Source organism: Balaenoptera physalus (assembly GCF_965194825.1).
Source record: "Balaenoptera physalus genome assembly, chromosome: 18".
In the NCBI taxonomy this organism is placed as follows: Eukaryota; Metazoa; Chordata; class Mammalia; order Artiodactyla; family Balaenopteridae; genus Balaenoptera; species Balaenoptera physalus.
The window spans coordinates 18,053,772-18,070,422 of NC_138899.1; the positions used below are offsets into that span (position 1 = coordinate 18,053,772).

Below are 16,651 nucleotides of genomic sequence, written 5' to 3' on the forward strand. Positions count from 1 at the left end.
TCAAGACTTAGACTCTAGAGATGCTGTGATGAACACAGCGGCTAGTCTCTGCCCTCTGGGCACACACAATTCAATATAAAACATCAGTGAATAATTAAATAATTGCATGTATGCAAAATGCTGTAAAGGAAAAGTTATGGCATTACTAGAACATAATAAAGAGTTACCTAACCTTTCCTACAGAGGCCAGGGAACGCTTCCCAGGGTTAGTGGTAGCTAAGATGAGACCAAAATGACCAGCAGCCCTATCATCAAGCAGATAAAGGTGTTGGGGAGCACGGTTGGGAAAGAGCCTACTTCCAGAGAAATGTAACTGACAGGAGTCAAGGAGAGGACCGTATGCTACAGGAGTGAAGAGAACTCCAGCTTGGCGAGAGCGAAGAAGGATTTTGGGGGATTGACATGTACCCATTGCTATATTTAAAACAGATAACCAACAAGCACCTATGGTACAGCACAGGGAACTCTGCTCAGTATTCTGTAATAACCTAAATGGGAAAAGAATTGGAAAAGGAATAGATACATGTATATGTATAACTGAATCACTTTGCTGTACACCTGAAACTAACACAACATTGTTAATCAACTATACTCCAATATAAAATAAAAATTTTAAAAAAAAGAGTGATTCAAGATGAGGGTAGAGTGGTGGTAAAGGTCAGATATGCAAAGCATTAAAGGTCAATTTAAAGGCTTTCAGATTCTATTCTAAGGTTAATAGGAAGCTACTGAAAGATTTTACATATAATATAGTTGATATTTTGGAAAGATTATCCTGACTTCTGTCCGGAGAATAGACTTGAGATGCTAACATGGTTTTGGAAAAATGAATTAGTTCACTGTAAGTTCCAACAGGGCAGCTGCAGGCCCAGCTGGTATAAACTCAGTGTCTAGCAGTGCCTGGTACACTGAAAGACGCAACATACATCTGCTGCACGTTCAGATAAATAAAACGAGATTATCCACCATTTTTATCCATTTTTATCTGACCCAAAATTTTCTTGAATGAGAAAAACAGCTTTTCAAGGTCTAAAAGTTTACCGTCTATGGGGGAAACACCTTTACTATAAGGGCAGACATTGTTTTTCTCTGAAGGACCTTGAAGCGTTAATGATAAAATGTCTGAAAACATTTTTAGTGTGTCATTTGGATGACAAGTGAAAAGACACATTGTTCCTCTGAGTTCCCAAAGCCTCAAGAAGCATAGGCCAATAAAAAGAACAAGTGTATAAATGGAAATTATTCACTGGAATATACTGGTTTTCAATTTGTATGAGTCAATTTTCAAAATTATACATTATAACTTTTTATAACAGCTTTATTGTTATATAATTCATGTACCATAAAGTGCACTCTTTTGAAATGCACAGCTCAGTGAATTTTACTGCATTAACAGAGATGTGCAACCATCACTCCTGTGTAATTTTACAGTATTTTTATCACTCTCCCCTGCAAAAATCCTATATGCATTAGCAGTAATTCCTTATTCTCTCACCCCTGGTAGTCACTAATCTACTTTCTATTTCAGTGAATTTGCTATTCTAAATATTTCATATAATTAGAATCACATAATACGTGGTCTTTTGTGACTAACTTATTTCACACAGCATATTTTCAAGGTCCAATCATTGTAGCATAAGTCACATGGTAGCAAGTATCAGTACTGCATTCTTCCTTACTGCCAAATAACATTCCGTCGTACAGTTATAAAACATGTTCAGTTGGTGAACATTTAGGTCATTTCCACCTTTTGGCTCTTATGAATAAAGCTGCCACGAATATCCATATATAGGTTTTTTGCAAACATATGTATTCAATTCCCTTGGGTATATACTTTGCATGAAATTGCTGGGTCATATGATAACTCTATGTTTAGCATTATGAGGAACTGTCAAATTGGTTTCCAAAGTGGCTGCATCATTTTACAATCCCTCCAGCAACGTGTGAGTGTCCAACTTTCTCCACAGCCTTAACAACACTTGCTATTGTCTATCATTTACATTAGAGCCATCCAAGGGGGTGTGAAGTGTAACTGTCTCCTTATGATTTTGATTTGCATGTCCTTAGTGACTAATGATGACAACATGTTTTTGTATGTTTATTAGCCATTTATATACCTTCTTTGGAGAACATCTCTTTAAACCCTTTGCCCATTTTTATTAGGTTACTTTTTATTGATGTGTTGTCTAATTACATTAATTAGTGCCTCCACGTAAACATTTAACTCAGAGAGTGTAATACATGACAGGGATGTCTTATTCCTGATTTTAAAACAAATGCTTCCAGAAGTTCCATTATGCTCTTGGAATTATATAATAGTTCTAACATTTTTTACTTTTCTGTTTCCATTATGTGTAAGCTTTAATTTGAATGTATATTTCCATTATGTTTGTATCTTACTTCATGGTTACGTGTATGTCGATACTATTTGGCACATTCCTAAAAGATATTCAGTATGAAGTGCATCCTTTATTATGATAACATATACTTCATTCCTTATCTGTTTGATTTTTCTTTTTTGTTTTCTGTTTGCATTGCTGTCCTCTACTCATCCTCTGGGAATACCCACTCCAACTCTCTGTTGACCTGTTTAAGTCAGCTGACCCCACATATGGCTCCAGGGTAAGAAAATGACCCAAGGGTGTCCAGCCAGAGTATCAGCAGATAGTTCAGAGAGAAGAATAGGCTCAAAATCAAAGCAATGCGCAAGCATATAAGAGATTTTGATCCATGGGAAATAAGTTCTGTTTTTATTCTTGCTAAACTACACAAGGAGGAGCCTAGAGATTGTATAGCCTACCTTGTTAGCACTCAGGGATGGTCTGCCTGAGAAACAAATCAAGACAGACTAAAGCTTCATTGAGAAGTAGAGAAGCATGCTAATAACATTTATGAGGAAATAGATCAAGTCAGATCTTTGGTTATCTGTACCTTTTGACCTTTAGTCATGTGATTTAATAATTACTGCCCCCCCAGGAAGGTTTAAATGAATTTGATTTTCTGTCACTTCCAAAAAATCCCATCCATTATAATAACTTTTCTAGAACCTTTTTTTCTCAATGTGAGAGGTCACAGTATAATTTTCATAAAGATAAAAAATGTGACTCTAAAACTAACATATGGGGACTTCCCTAGTGGTGCAGTGGTTAAGAATCTGCCATCCAGTGCAGGGGACACAGGTTCGAGCCCTGGTCCGGGAAGATCCCACAGGCCATGGAGCAACTAAGCCCATGCATCACAACTACTGAGCCTGTGCACCAAAACTACTGAGCCCGTGTGCCACAACTACTGAAGCCTGCGTGCCTAGAGCCAGTGCTCCACAACAAGAGAAGTCACCGCAATGAGCAGCCTGCGCACCGCAATGGAGAGTAGCCCCCGCTCGCCACAACTAGAGAAAGTCTGTGCGCAGCAATGAAGATCCAATGCAGGCAGAAAGAAAGAAAGAGAGAGAGAGAGAGAGAAAAGGAAGGAAGGAAGGAAGAAAGGAAGGAGAGGGAGGGAGGGAGGGAGGGAGGAAGGAAGGAAGGAAGGAAGGAAGGAAGGAAGGAAAGAAGGAAGGAAGGAAAGAAGGAAAGAAAAACTAACATATGACGAGCAGTTGTGAAATATTTGTTCAATTCCTTAATGAGGGAAAAACAGCACAGTAAAGCTGCTTGAAAGTATATACCAGTGTTATAGTCAGTGAAAGAAGGAACCCCAGAATATTATTCTAAAATTAGATGTAGAAGATGATTAATATTTTTCTGGTAAATAAAACAATAACTCTCCAGTTTGCTTTCTCTATCAGATGAAAATAACTTGTGATTCAACAGGACAAAAATTATTTGCAATGTATTGATCTTCTGTAAAATAATATCTACCTCTACAGAGCATAGTAAGGTCCTTATATTAAGCAAAAGAGTAGGTAAAAAAGAAAAAAATTACATATACCTAGAGATGACTCAGTAGTGGCCCTATTAAATTCCAGAAACAGCACTGAGTAATGTTTGCCTCCTTTTCATTTTTTTGGATAATTTTTCCCCATACTTACTACTTTATTGAGGGAAGCTATAACCACCTATCATTTGACAACATGGTGTATTATTTTTAGAATCCTTCTCTATCCAGTTCGAGGATAAAGGTTTCCTAACCCTAGATTAAAACCTGGAGGTCACCTTGAAATGCATAGTTCCTTGCACAACAGTGATATCCAGCATCAAGCATCTACTATTGGTTGATGTAATGAGGTGGGATCTTCTTCAAATAAGACTATTCACAGAGTACAGACAAATACAGCTCAAGGTCATTGCTGAGTTTAGTACGTAGCCTAAAACTGACTCTCTCACACCCTACCATGCACTTTTCCTGGCTTTCTATTTTTATCACTATTTATATTTCCCTTGGGTAATTTTGACACCAAGAGGGCTCCATCTACTTATTCTAGTCTCCAAATGAACACAGAGATGGCTGAAAATGGAGTAAGGAGAAGGCAAGCCTCAATTTTGAAAGGTGGGAGAGTCTAGCTGTCTCAGCTGCTGAAGGGTTAGATGTCAACCACCAACATTCTGGTCCACGCAGTCTCTGTGGGCTCAGACAGAAAAGAAAAGTGGAAGGGCAACAAAAGATCACAGTTAGACTGCACATTCTTGAAATGTGAAGACTTTGAAAATTCCTATCATTTCTTCTTTAGTTGTTAAATGTGAAAACAGAGAAGTGAGTCAAAACCCTACCCAGGGCCCATCATAAGGCCACTCACACACTTGCCCCCTACACATTCAAGGCCAACCAGACACAAACCAAGGGGACACGGAGAGTCAGAGTCTTCTCTGATCATCGTGGGCTGGGTTAGATCTCCAAAGCCCCAAAATGAAAAGTTCATTGAAGAAGAAGAGGATCAGTGGCCACTGTCGGGGGCCTGCAGCCCTTCACCATGGAGCTTCCCAAACAGGAACGACTACGGACACAGAAAGACATTTCCCTGCTTAGTTCTTGGGGCAGCCAGGAAACACCTGGTATGGCCGGAGCTGTTGGCCATCCCCTCTGACCTATGGAGCCTCGTCGGTACCCCAGCATCATGTGATATGACTGCTGACATTGTGGGTCCAGATGTGGGGGGGCACATCTTGAGAGGCACTGTTTTTCTTGTCACTTATACCAGTTCCAGTGAGGAATGCTCTGGTTTCTAGGCACCATGGACATTCTGGGCGGAATTCTCAATGCAGGGCTGTATGATCTGTTATGGCCATAGGAACGGGGCAGCCTGAGATGACTCATCAGTGGCCTTGGGGGCCATGGGGAGCCCAGTGATGGCCGTAATGCTCTGTGTGATACTGATCCTTGGAGACTCCATGCCCAGCAGTGGCAGTGCTGTCAAGGGAGCTTAGCACAGGCCCGGTTCCCCAAGAAATGCTGTGAGCGATGATGGCTGTTATAGTCACAGTGAGGGTTTTGTGCTTAAAACTTTGTGTTTCTATGCAAGGAGACACAAAAAACTGCCCACTGGGGTGTCTGTCCTTCTAGAGGAAAAATATCAAATTATTGAGAAATTTAGCTACTTTGGAAAGAGTCTGGAGACCTTAAGTCAACCAGACTGGAAGCCAAACTTGAGAACTTACTCTAAGACATGGGAAATGTGAAGACCATGACTAAACAGCTGAGAAGCTACATCTCTTTACTTGGGCTTAAACCAAATACTTACAGAAAGCACAGAAAGGAGGAAAATCTAAATGTTTACAAGTTCAGCTGCTGGCTGACATTATAAGCAAGATTAAATTTTTTAGGAAACACATCAAAGCAAATGAAACAAGGTTACAACCAAAAAAGCCTTCAAAATCCATCAGAAGAATGGAGAACAGCTTCAGATAGCACTAACAGAGCCTTTGGAGGTAAATTCCAACCTTCAGAGAAGAATAAAGCTGCTTTCATAAAATCTCAAAAATGGAAGGGAAGAATGGGCAAAATTAATTTAGAAGGAAAAAAAAAAGTTCTCATAAAACCTTGCCATTGGATTGAGTTTTTAATAATAAAGAGAGTCTGATCAAGACTCTAAATGAACACTTGCTAGAGAGGAGATACTGGGCTGCTGTTCTGGGGAAGGACAACATGAATCGTGGAAATGTGGAATTGCGTATGTCAAAGGCATCAGAAAATGGAGACCTCTTAATTGGTGAAGACAAAAGACTGCTGATTTATGAGACTGACTTAATACCAGTTTACAAACTCTCAAAGAAAAAAAAAGACAGCAAATGTACACAAAATTACCTGCAGAAGCTAAAATTATCAATGCACTTAAAAATTGTCTGCATTAAAAATCAATGCATTAAAAATCTCCAACCAAGAAAGCTTTGTTGCATTCAGAAAACACTCAGGCAAAAAGGGAGAGGCAAAAACTCCAACAGAAATTTCACATCCTTGCTGCACTTAAGGAAAAAAAAAACAAATTTTTATGCAGTATCCAATTTAGAGAGAATTTATACCATTTAAGGTAGAGGAGAAACTGTTCCAAACCAGCCAAAAACATCAGTAATGTATATGAACAGTTACACACTTTAAAAATTCAAGCAAAAATTATTTCAGAAAAATTAAAAAGAATCACTGGGTATTATCAAAACCTTCTTATTCCCAGAAGACACAAGCTCATAGTATGGGTGTAAGAGTTCTGTTAGCTCAGAGAAACCTCAACAACATAACAAAACAAAGGCGTACATGATGCAAAAATTGAGAAAGAAATTTAAAGGTTCTGAAAGCTATCCTTCCATTCCTGATTTCCTAAAAAGTGTATTTGATAGGGTCCTGAGACTACAATCAGGAATCCTCCAGATTCCAGATCCCTGAGGAAGGAGAAGCATCTGGCTTTGACGGTGAGGGAATGAAAAGGTTCACGCCTGACGTCTACCAGTTGTCAACCCCCAGGCTCCCTCCAATGTGGCCGACTCCATCCTGGGTCAGCAGGTCCTCCAGGAGAGAAAGACAGAGCTGCATGTCTAAAATCTTGATCTGAACAAGAAAGCATGTAAAGAATTGAATAAAAAGGGAGTCAAAAGCCTACAAAGAAGAAGCTATCAGGCAAGGAGCATAATAATAGCTTTCACATAGCTGATGTGTAAGATGTCCAAGATTGAGTCCCTATCTTCAACGCATTCCATTCTAGAGTACCAGGCACGACAATTGAAGATGCAGACATTCATTCACCATAAGGGTGAACTCTCCAACAACTAGAGCTGTCCACAAACCTGATGGACCACTATTCCCAGAGATCTGTGCCCAGATTTCCCTTTATAGGACTTCAGGGCTTCGTAAGACATTTAATAATTTTTTTTTCTTTCCCAGGAAATTAAGTAGAAATAACGAATCATGATTATCAGTGCTTATTCTCAAGTAATTCATACCACAATCTTTCTCAGAAAGGTAAAATCACAAATTAATCATGCAATATTTTTAAAGTCTTATAAAATATCTGTCCTTAAATTATGCAAGCTTGTTACCCAATGTGTTCCTAAAAAAATTTAGTCTTACCTCTCAAATGAGGTACCTGGATCTTGATTGGTCCTCACCACTGCCAATCATTTCAAGAGAGGTTATCAAAGGGCCAAAGAGGACACCCCCTCCTCCCATGATCCACGTGTGCAGGGAGCAAGTCTCCAAAGATGAAGGATTCAGATCTAATATTTTCAGCTGGGGCTGAAAATATTATAGAAATATCTCAATTTTTCATAATGTTTGAGTAGAAAATCAATGGACAATAGGATTACCCTTTGACTTACCTCTAGTCAGAAAATTCTGTCTCATTCCACATCTGAAAAGAACTAAATGGACCTACCATTGAGGGGAAAACCCACTAATTATTGCTACATGCTTTACTGCTACCAATTCTGTAAGAGCAAGCTCCCTGTCACTATTTAGTATCCAGAATTAAGTGGGTGAAAACCTTTCAAAGTGATCTCTATCTAGAATGATGAGTTGGACTGGATGACCTTCTCATAGTCTAATGAGTCTTCCTTTTCTTTTCTATTAGCTTATAGATTTTTCTATTTTCAGTTAGCCCACTTTCGTTGGATTCTGTCTGAGCTGGCTTTTACTCTAGAAGCTTATGTCTTCCCCCTTCAATTGTTGCTAATTTAATTCTTATGCCTTTCCCTTTTCTCTTGTCAAGCTCCAGTCTTATTTCTCAAAAGAACCAGCTCATCTGGACAATATAATAATTACAAGTTCGATATTAGCCCACCCCATCAGTTAAACAAAAATTAGGCAAAGGTAAAAATGATATCTTGATGAAGATGTCATCAAGATATATCAAATGACATGATGAAGGTATTTTCAATGAAGTCTTGCCCACCTACTCATAAACTTTGTCCACAGGTAGCTGATTTATAACCTTTGGTCACAGCCCTTTATTCTCTGTTAGCCAAGGACAAAAATATACATGAATGAAAGCTCCTAAAAAAATAAACTTTGCTTCAGAAATAATGCATTGTTGGCTTTTTGTATATTGTTGGAAGAGGTCATCAAGAGGACATGACTGCCAGTTGGCACGTGAGCGGAACCCAGGAGATCAGAGGCTCCTTACCTGTCCCCCACCCCCCATTCCTTGGAATGTATATACCACCCACCATTCCCACACTAGGGGCAATTTCAAGGACACAGACTTGAGAGAGTAATCTGTTGCCTTGACCTTATTTGTCCCATAGTCCCTATTATGTAAAATTGAATACAGAGTGATTTTTAGGAAAATATATACCACACTATGGAAGAAATAAAATTAGTGCTTTACCATAAATAACCCAGGCTATCATTTTAATTTTTCTTTCAATTTATATATAAAGATATCATTGAGATACCTAAAAACACATAATTAATTTATTAGGCTTTCATTTTACAGTTTCAGATAAATGTAGATGTGTAGAGAAGCAGTGATCAGATATTAGTTATCACAACAATGTAGTTTAATTAGAGTGCATTAGTGTGTACAGTTCACCTTAAACGCAATTTTGAAAGGTATGGAAATTGAAGTACATAGCTATCCTAAAGTAATTTGGTTGCAATCAGCTGAAACTGTACTAATAGTGCAAAGGTAAGAGATGTGGAAAACTGATTTTTTATTTAAAAATACAGAGTGGGACTTTTATTGTTGGAAATTATGCTTTGGAACCCAGTACAGACTTAAAAACAGAAACTTTTTGTGGCAGCAATTCCCATTACGGTGACATAGGAGGCTCCTCGTTTCCCTAGGAAGTTCCCTCTTCCCAAAGATACATAGAATGTACAGCTATTGTATACACAAAGCCATTTTAGAAACTAGCTGAGAAACTCCTGCACATCAAGCAAATGAGAAAATACCCACATGGAAACAGGTAGCACAGGCTGAGACAGATCTTGCTCTAAACTCCACACTCAGCATACAATCTAGAGGGAACCCTCAACTCCCAGCTGTGGAAACACAGCATACCAAAACTTATGAGATGCAGCAAAAGCAGGAAAGGTTATACTGATAAACACCTACATTAAGGAAAAAGAAAGATCTGAAATAAACAACCTAACTTTATACCTCAAGGAACTAGAAAAAGAAGAACAAACTAAGCCCAACATTACCAGAAGGAAGGAAATAACAAAGATCAGAGCAGAAATAAATGAAACAGAGACCAGAAAAAAACAATAGAAAATATCAACAAAACTGAGAGCTTGTTTTTGAAAAGATAGAAAAAGGACTAATCTTTAGCTAGAGTAAGAAAAAAATGAGAGAAGACTCAAGTAAATTAAATTATAAATGAAAGAGGAGATATTACAACTGACACTACAGAAATACAAAGGATCATAAGAGACTACAATGAATAATTATGGGCCAAGAAATTGGATAACCTGGAAGAAATGGATAAATTCCTAGAAACATATATCCTGCCAAGACTGAGACATGAAAAAATAGAAAATCTGAACAGCACCAGTAATGAATAAGGAGATTTAATCAGTAATTTTTAAAAAAATTTTTTTAAAAACCTCTCGACAAAGTAAAACCCAGGACTAGATTGTTTCACTACTGAATTCTTCCAAATATTTAAAGAAGAATTTTATTTTGTCAACTAGATCTCAATAAAGCTGAAAAAACCTTTTTATTTCTAAAATTGTATAGAATCAACATTCAGTTGAGTTTCTTGGTAAAGTTTGTTCCATTTAGAAGAGGTTGAAACATTGGAATTAACCCAGATCCTGCATTCTTGTTTCTTTAATAAGTTAAAGCATTTAATTATATTAATAACTAATACTCTAAATTTAATTAATAGTAGATATACTTTTTTAAAATATCAAGTTTTTATTTACAAAATGAATAAATAATTTCCTACCAAGAAATCATTCAATCCTTTAAATCATTTCCTACTAAAAAATCATTCAATCATTTCCTCACAAGGGAATTACTGTTATCAAATAATTAGCTATTAATATCCATTAATATTAAAACACATTGTAGACTTCTAAATAATATTTTCTAAAAATTCCAGTTTTGGGGTTTCCCTGGTGGTGCAATGGTTAAGAATCTGCCTGCCAATGCAGGTGTCACAGGTTCGAGCCCTGGTCTGGGAAGATCCCACATGCCGCGGAGCAGCTAAGCCCGTGCGCCACAACTACTGAGCCTGCACTCTAGAACCCGCGAGCCACAACTACTGAAGCCCGTGCGCCTAGAGCCCATGCTCTGCAACAAGAGAAGCCACCGCAATGAGAAGCCCGTGCACCGCAACGAAGAGTAGCCCCCGCTCGCCACAGCTAAAAGAAAGCCCACGCGCAGCAATGAGGACCCAACACAGCCAAAAATAAAATAAATAAATTAATTTAAATAAATAAAATTCCAGTTTTTTCTTCTCCTTCAAGGAACATCTTTACAATTATCTGCTTACGTTAAATGCCCATTTAAAATATTTTTTGAATTCTATACCACAGTAAGAAAGAGGTGTTCACTTTGAAAGCATTTAAAACACCAGAGAAATCAATGAAGTATTTATAAAGAACATAATGTACTATTAATTAGTAGGCTTTAAACAGTTACCATGTATAAGACACTAACCGAAGCTCATTTTATTCTCACAAGAACTCTATGATGTAGGTACTGTTTGTTATTGCCCCATTTCACTGAAGAGGAAACTCAAGAAAGATTAAATAATCAAGTTCCCAAACTCACAGCTAGTAAGTGGTAGAGACAGATGGGAAATCAAGTCTGAGAGTACAGTCTGCTTTTAATCTCCATACTTTGATGGCCTCTGTTAATGCTTTATTAGATTTTTATCTTAATCCCCAGAACGATTATAAAATTTAAATGCTCTCTTATAAATTAGATTTTGTTTCTTTAATGGTTTACCAAATAGAAGATATTTATAATTTTCTCAGGAAACTGAGAATTTTTTTTTCCAGTTGAAATTCATCCAGCAGAAGTATGATACATCAGGTTCCCCTATGGATTTCTTAAAGTGTCTGTACGTATTCACTGAGGAATAGACTTGAAAGTACTAGATCTCAGAGATTGCTTTGGGAATGTGAGAAAGTCATTATTTTCTGGCTCACCAGTAATTTATTTTGAATTTATTAAATTCATTGATGTGTGAACTGGTTATCAAAGCTTGATAAACAGCTTATAAATCACTTTGAAGTTGGCAGAAATAAATATAATGAGCCAATTTTCAAGGAATTTAAAGTCAGTTTCTCCTCTGTCACCATAAGTTAAAAAGAAAATCTCAGTTGTTTTATTTGGAAAAGAATCTACAATTTATTAGTAATAATTGATGTTTTTCAAGATAGTTAAGGACCATTTATTAAATGAAATAGAATTATTTGCTTAAAGGAAAGAATGCTCTTTGAAAATCCACCAAGGAGTTTCATATGACAAAAGTGTTGTTTAAAATTTGTTTATAGAACACAAGCATGATGATGATTCTAATCATTTATGATACTAAAGTAACCTGCTTCACTGAGGTTTGCTCAGGGCTGGCCCCAGAATAGGGAAAGAATAAAGCAAGCTTCTCAGGTACCAAGTATCTACGAATGTCAGAGCCTTACCTTGTCTCACTTAAACCATCACTCCCTTCTTCACACAAGACAAAACAGACTCAGAGGGTTTTAGTAGCTTGTTCAGAACACATGACTAATGAGTAGCAAACTCAGGATTTGAAACATGTCTCTCTAACTACAAACCTGTATTAGTTTAGCCTTTGGAATAGAAAAAGTAGATATTTTTCTATGTGATAAACTTTAAGGATACAAAAAGACCCTCCAAGTCTCCAAAATATATAATAAAAAGAATCTTAAAAATCAGCTCACTTATATATATTAGAAAACTCTGGCCCTGAGAGGTTAAATGGCTTGTCCGAAATTATATAATAATTCAAATCTAGACTTGGTTTCAGATTTCTTGTACCTGTTTTCCTTCTAGAGATACTCAATATTATTGATGTTTTGTTTCCTGCACCTAAATGCTTATTCCTCATAACTATGAAATACATGAAACCTTAGAAGTCTATTATAAACCTCATTTTGAGTTGGTTTATTATATACCTTGCAAAAGTTTTGGTGCATGTATGATCTCCCTAAAGGAATGAGATACTGCAAAAAGACCAGCACCATTGCATATGGTTGGGAGCCTTGTTGACTACATAAGGATACCCAGCTGAATGGATCAGGAGTGAGAAGTGAAATCCAGCTCACGCTGGACCTGCTGAGCCACAGCATGGCATGACATCCACCGAAAGATGACACCATGTCTAATTTGCATAAAGGTACCATATTGGCTCACACAGGCACTGCAAAGACCTCGAAAGTTAGCAAGAAAAGGGGGGGTATGTGCTTGGACATAAAGATTTTCATATCCAATTTCTATTGGAAATTAATGAAAGGAACAGACTTACAAAGCCAATAATGAGAATGTTTATTAATTCAGTAAATCAGTGCCAGGGTGGGGAGATGTATTCTGTTGGCACTAAGAGTATAATTTTATTTCAGGACAAAAGATTTAGGATAAACAGCAACAGCGTGTCTTACTTCACTGTATGGGATATGAGAACTATTACTAAAGGGCCTGGGAATATTTTTTGAAATGGTTCTACAGAAGGTGAGTGAAATAGAAAACTCTTACGTCCTTTGATTTGATTATTTTGTTTCTTAAAGTCTTCCTGGAAGAAAGCACTGTGATGCCATATACACCATGTGTTAAAAAATCATCACACCACGACTGTGCCAGATTCTGGAGAGTCTCTGAAGAAACACTTTTGAAACCTAAGATATCAGGTTTTCATTTAATGACTATATAACTGGCATTTTCTATTTTAAAGCTGAATACTTTTGAAATACCAACAATAACTACCCATTTTTGGAGTACCAGGCACCATACTAGATAGTATGCCTACATGATTGCCTATCTTCCCACAAAAGAATACTCCAAAAGTTATGTGTTACTATTTTCTTCTCATCAATGAGGAAACTGAGGCTCAGAGAAGCTAAGGGACTTGAGAATTACTGGCAGACAGCAGAATCAAATCTATACTGGTCCTGATTTTAAAACTGAGCCCTCTCTACCTCACTGAACTAACCCTATAAGAAGACTTCTACTTAGAGGAGAAACTGGTACTTCAGCTAACCAAAATTTTGATGTTAAGATGTAAAATATATTTAGAATTGAATATGATAACTCATACATTCTCCTACTATTTCCTAAAGTATTAGCTTGTTAAGCTGCCATAATTTAAAGTACATGATGATGTGCTTATAATCAACACACTTTATGTAATATATAGCTAATTGTTGAGTTCTAAGAAATCAGTAAACATTGAGTGGCTGCTTACCTGTTCCAATAATTTCTGTCCATCAAGGTGAGCCTGCATCACAGCATCATTAACGAGCAAGTGGAAGTTCAGGAGCACGTGTTCAATGTCATATGTCCCACGCATGGCATCCGACAGCTCTTCCAATGACCGGATGTACATACGCCAGTGTGGGTTAAGCTCTGCCATGTGTGCCAAGCAGCCTCGCACGACGTTGAGGCAGTATCCCATGCAAGGCTTACTGAGAGTCAGGCCTTGGCAGTGCGGGCAGTACTGCATCCTCAGGAGGGCTCTGCTGCACTCTTTGGAGAAGTGCAGATGGTCTGTGGTATTGATGACCTCAATGCCCAGATTCAGCGCCTGCAGAAACGTGCGACTGGGCAGCAGCGATCGCCCCATCTGCCCCAGTACTCTTTTGGGAATATTACCAAATGGACTAATGTCCCGGCGGGCCATCCGGATGCATTCTGAGTATTCCAGGGAACTGTCACCAGGGTTAATGAGATGATTGTAGACTAGAGGGAAAAGACTGTCAAAGAATCTGTTTACGAATTCTTCAGGATTAACATCCGCACCAAATAAATAGAGCCCTACATCAGTGAAGAACTCCTGGACGGAAGCAGCGGCCTCTAAGGCCATGTTCCTGTAGGTGTTGCAGAACAATATACTGGTGTAGTTTTCTCCTTGTCTGATGAGAGTTTCAAGGGTTTCTGTAACAAAAGCAGAAGTAAAGGATGAAAAGTCTTAGTATTCATATTAAAACTGTTCATCCATTTGCTCCAGACAGTAAATGAGCTTAATGCAGCAAAACTAACCTAAGAATCTAAATGGGAATGCTCAGCCTACTAAACCCAAGTTAGCTTCCCAAGAATAATGCCTGGTGGAAGGTGGGCATTACGCACAACACACACGTCTTATAGGTATGTATTTCCTAGGATCAGACACAAAAAGTACAGAAATCAAAAAGAAGTTACATGTATAGTAAATTCTTATTGATTTTATTCATAGTCATTTATAACCTGCTAACGATAGAAAAAAAAATGTCACTAAGAGAACAATTTCCAATCATGAGTTCATTATTTATAAAAGACAATGACATTAAATATTTGACTCAACACTTACTGTATTTTTATGATTTCTCTTTTTTCTTTTCTTTTTTCAGAATGAAAGCTAGCAGATTATAGACTAGTTACTACAAAGAGAGGTTAAATTCCCAAAGGGAAACCTGAGAATTGTCAGGCTTCTAGAATGTTCAAATTAAAAAGAAAATAAACCATTTCATGATTAAACCATCCTTAAAACTGTCAAATCTTGTTAAGCAGTGGGAAAATCATAACTTGCATTAACTGATGAAAATAAGTAAGTGTGTGACCGCCTTCTGAACTGTCTGTCATCTGTTGTTTTAATCATCTTATCTTCAAAGACTTTACTGTGGGATATTTTATTATCTTACTTCTGTAATGAATGCTTCCAAATCAATTTCTCCACAGAAAGAACAGAGAATGATTTATCCACAAATTAAAGGAGGTTGTAGTAATCAGCAAGTGAAAATTGTATTTCAAAATGATAGCTTTAGACAGCAGCCAACCACCTTGGATATCCTAGTAATTACATTTTATAATTAGCCTAAATATGATACTGGACTGTGTCGATATATAATTAATTATAAAATTCATCAATAAAATTATCTCCCATAACCCCAATCTTACAGTTATTTTAAATTAGGTTGTAAAAGACCACACAATAATTCAGCAATCAAACCACTGGGTATATTATAAAAAGAGATGAACAGTAGAATAAAATGAAATGATAAAAGCAGAGTTGCAGGGAGAGCTACTAATGAAGTGAAACTGTGTCATGAATATGCCATAATGTCATAAAAACAAACAAAAAATTTCATAAAGAACACAGACAGATAAAATACAATACCATGTATTCTGATTCTATTCCAAGACTGACTCCTCTTGAGTTCCCGGCTTTAGTGTGGTATTTCAAGGTGCATGCTATAGACTAAATGTTTGTGTCCCCCCAAAACTTCTTATGTGGAAACTTAATTTCCAATGTAATGGTATTTGGAAGTGGAGGCCTTTGGGAAGTGATTAGGTCGTGAGGGCAGAGCCCTCATGAATGGGATTAATGACCTTACAAAAGAGACCCCAGAGTATTCCCTTGCTAGTTCTGCCACACGGGGACACGGCCAGAAGATGTCCATCTGTGAACCAGGAAGTGGGCTCTCACCAGACATGGAGTCTGCCGGTACCCTGATAAATTTCTGTTGTTTATAAGCCACCCAGTCTACTGTATTCTGTTATAGCAGCTGGAACTAAGAAAGTGCCCCTACCCTACAATCAAAGGCAACAGCTTTAAAGGATGTTGCAACTCTATTGCAACACAGAGCACTCGAAACAAGATTTTTAACTAGGCAGGACTCCTGTGTTTACCCACGCCTCTCCAGTGCCCACTAGAGAATAAGCGACGGTACTATGTATTCAATGAAAGTGTGAAAGAATGGAATTAGTAGGGTGACTGAAGCCTTCAATTCAGGTTAGCTACCCTGCCAAGTGAGACTGCATTAACACCAGGTTTCCCCAACTGGCCTGATTACCTGGGCTGTGTGGGGAAACTACAGATCACTGGGTCTCTGCACCGGAGTTCCAACTCAGTAGATTTGTCTTGGTTCAGGAGTCTCGATATGTGACAAGCAGCCTCAGTGATTCTTTTGATCTGGCCAGTTTTTGAAACACTGCAGTTGCAGGTAATCTGAGACACGTTCTCTATGCAAGCATTCCACCATGACAGTCTGACCCCAGAGCTGCAATCTCAGCCACTACACTGTCCCCACAGACCAACAGGAGTTGAGTGTGAAAAGGAAATTAAAC

At 37.8% G+C, this 16,651-nt stretch overlaps 1 protein-coding gene across 3 annotated transcripts in view; it reads right to left on the reverse strand.

Moving 5' to 3' along the window:
• Positions 1 to 16,651, reverse strand: part of GPC5 (glypican 5) — a gene marked incomplete at its 5' end in the record, with an annotated part of 1,365,225 nt that overhangs the window by 1,100,958 nt on the left and 247,616 nt on the right. For all 3 annotated transcript variants that reach the window (XM_082434643.1, XM_082434645.1, XM_082434644.1), the window contains one exon: positions 13,794 to 14,482. In XM_082434643.1, the coding sequence (XP_082290769.1) occupies positions 13,794 to 14,482 (689 nt within the window). The remainder of the gene's footprint in view (positions 1 to 13,793; positions 14,483 to 16,651) is intronic.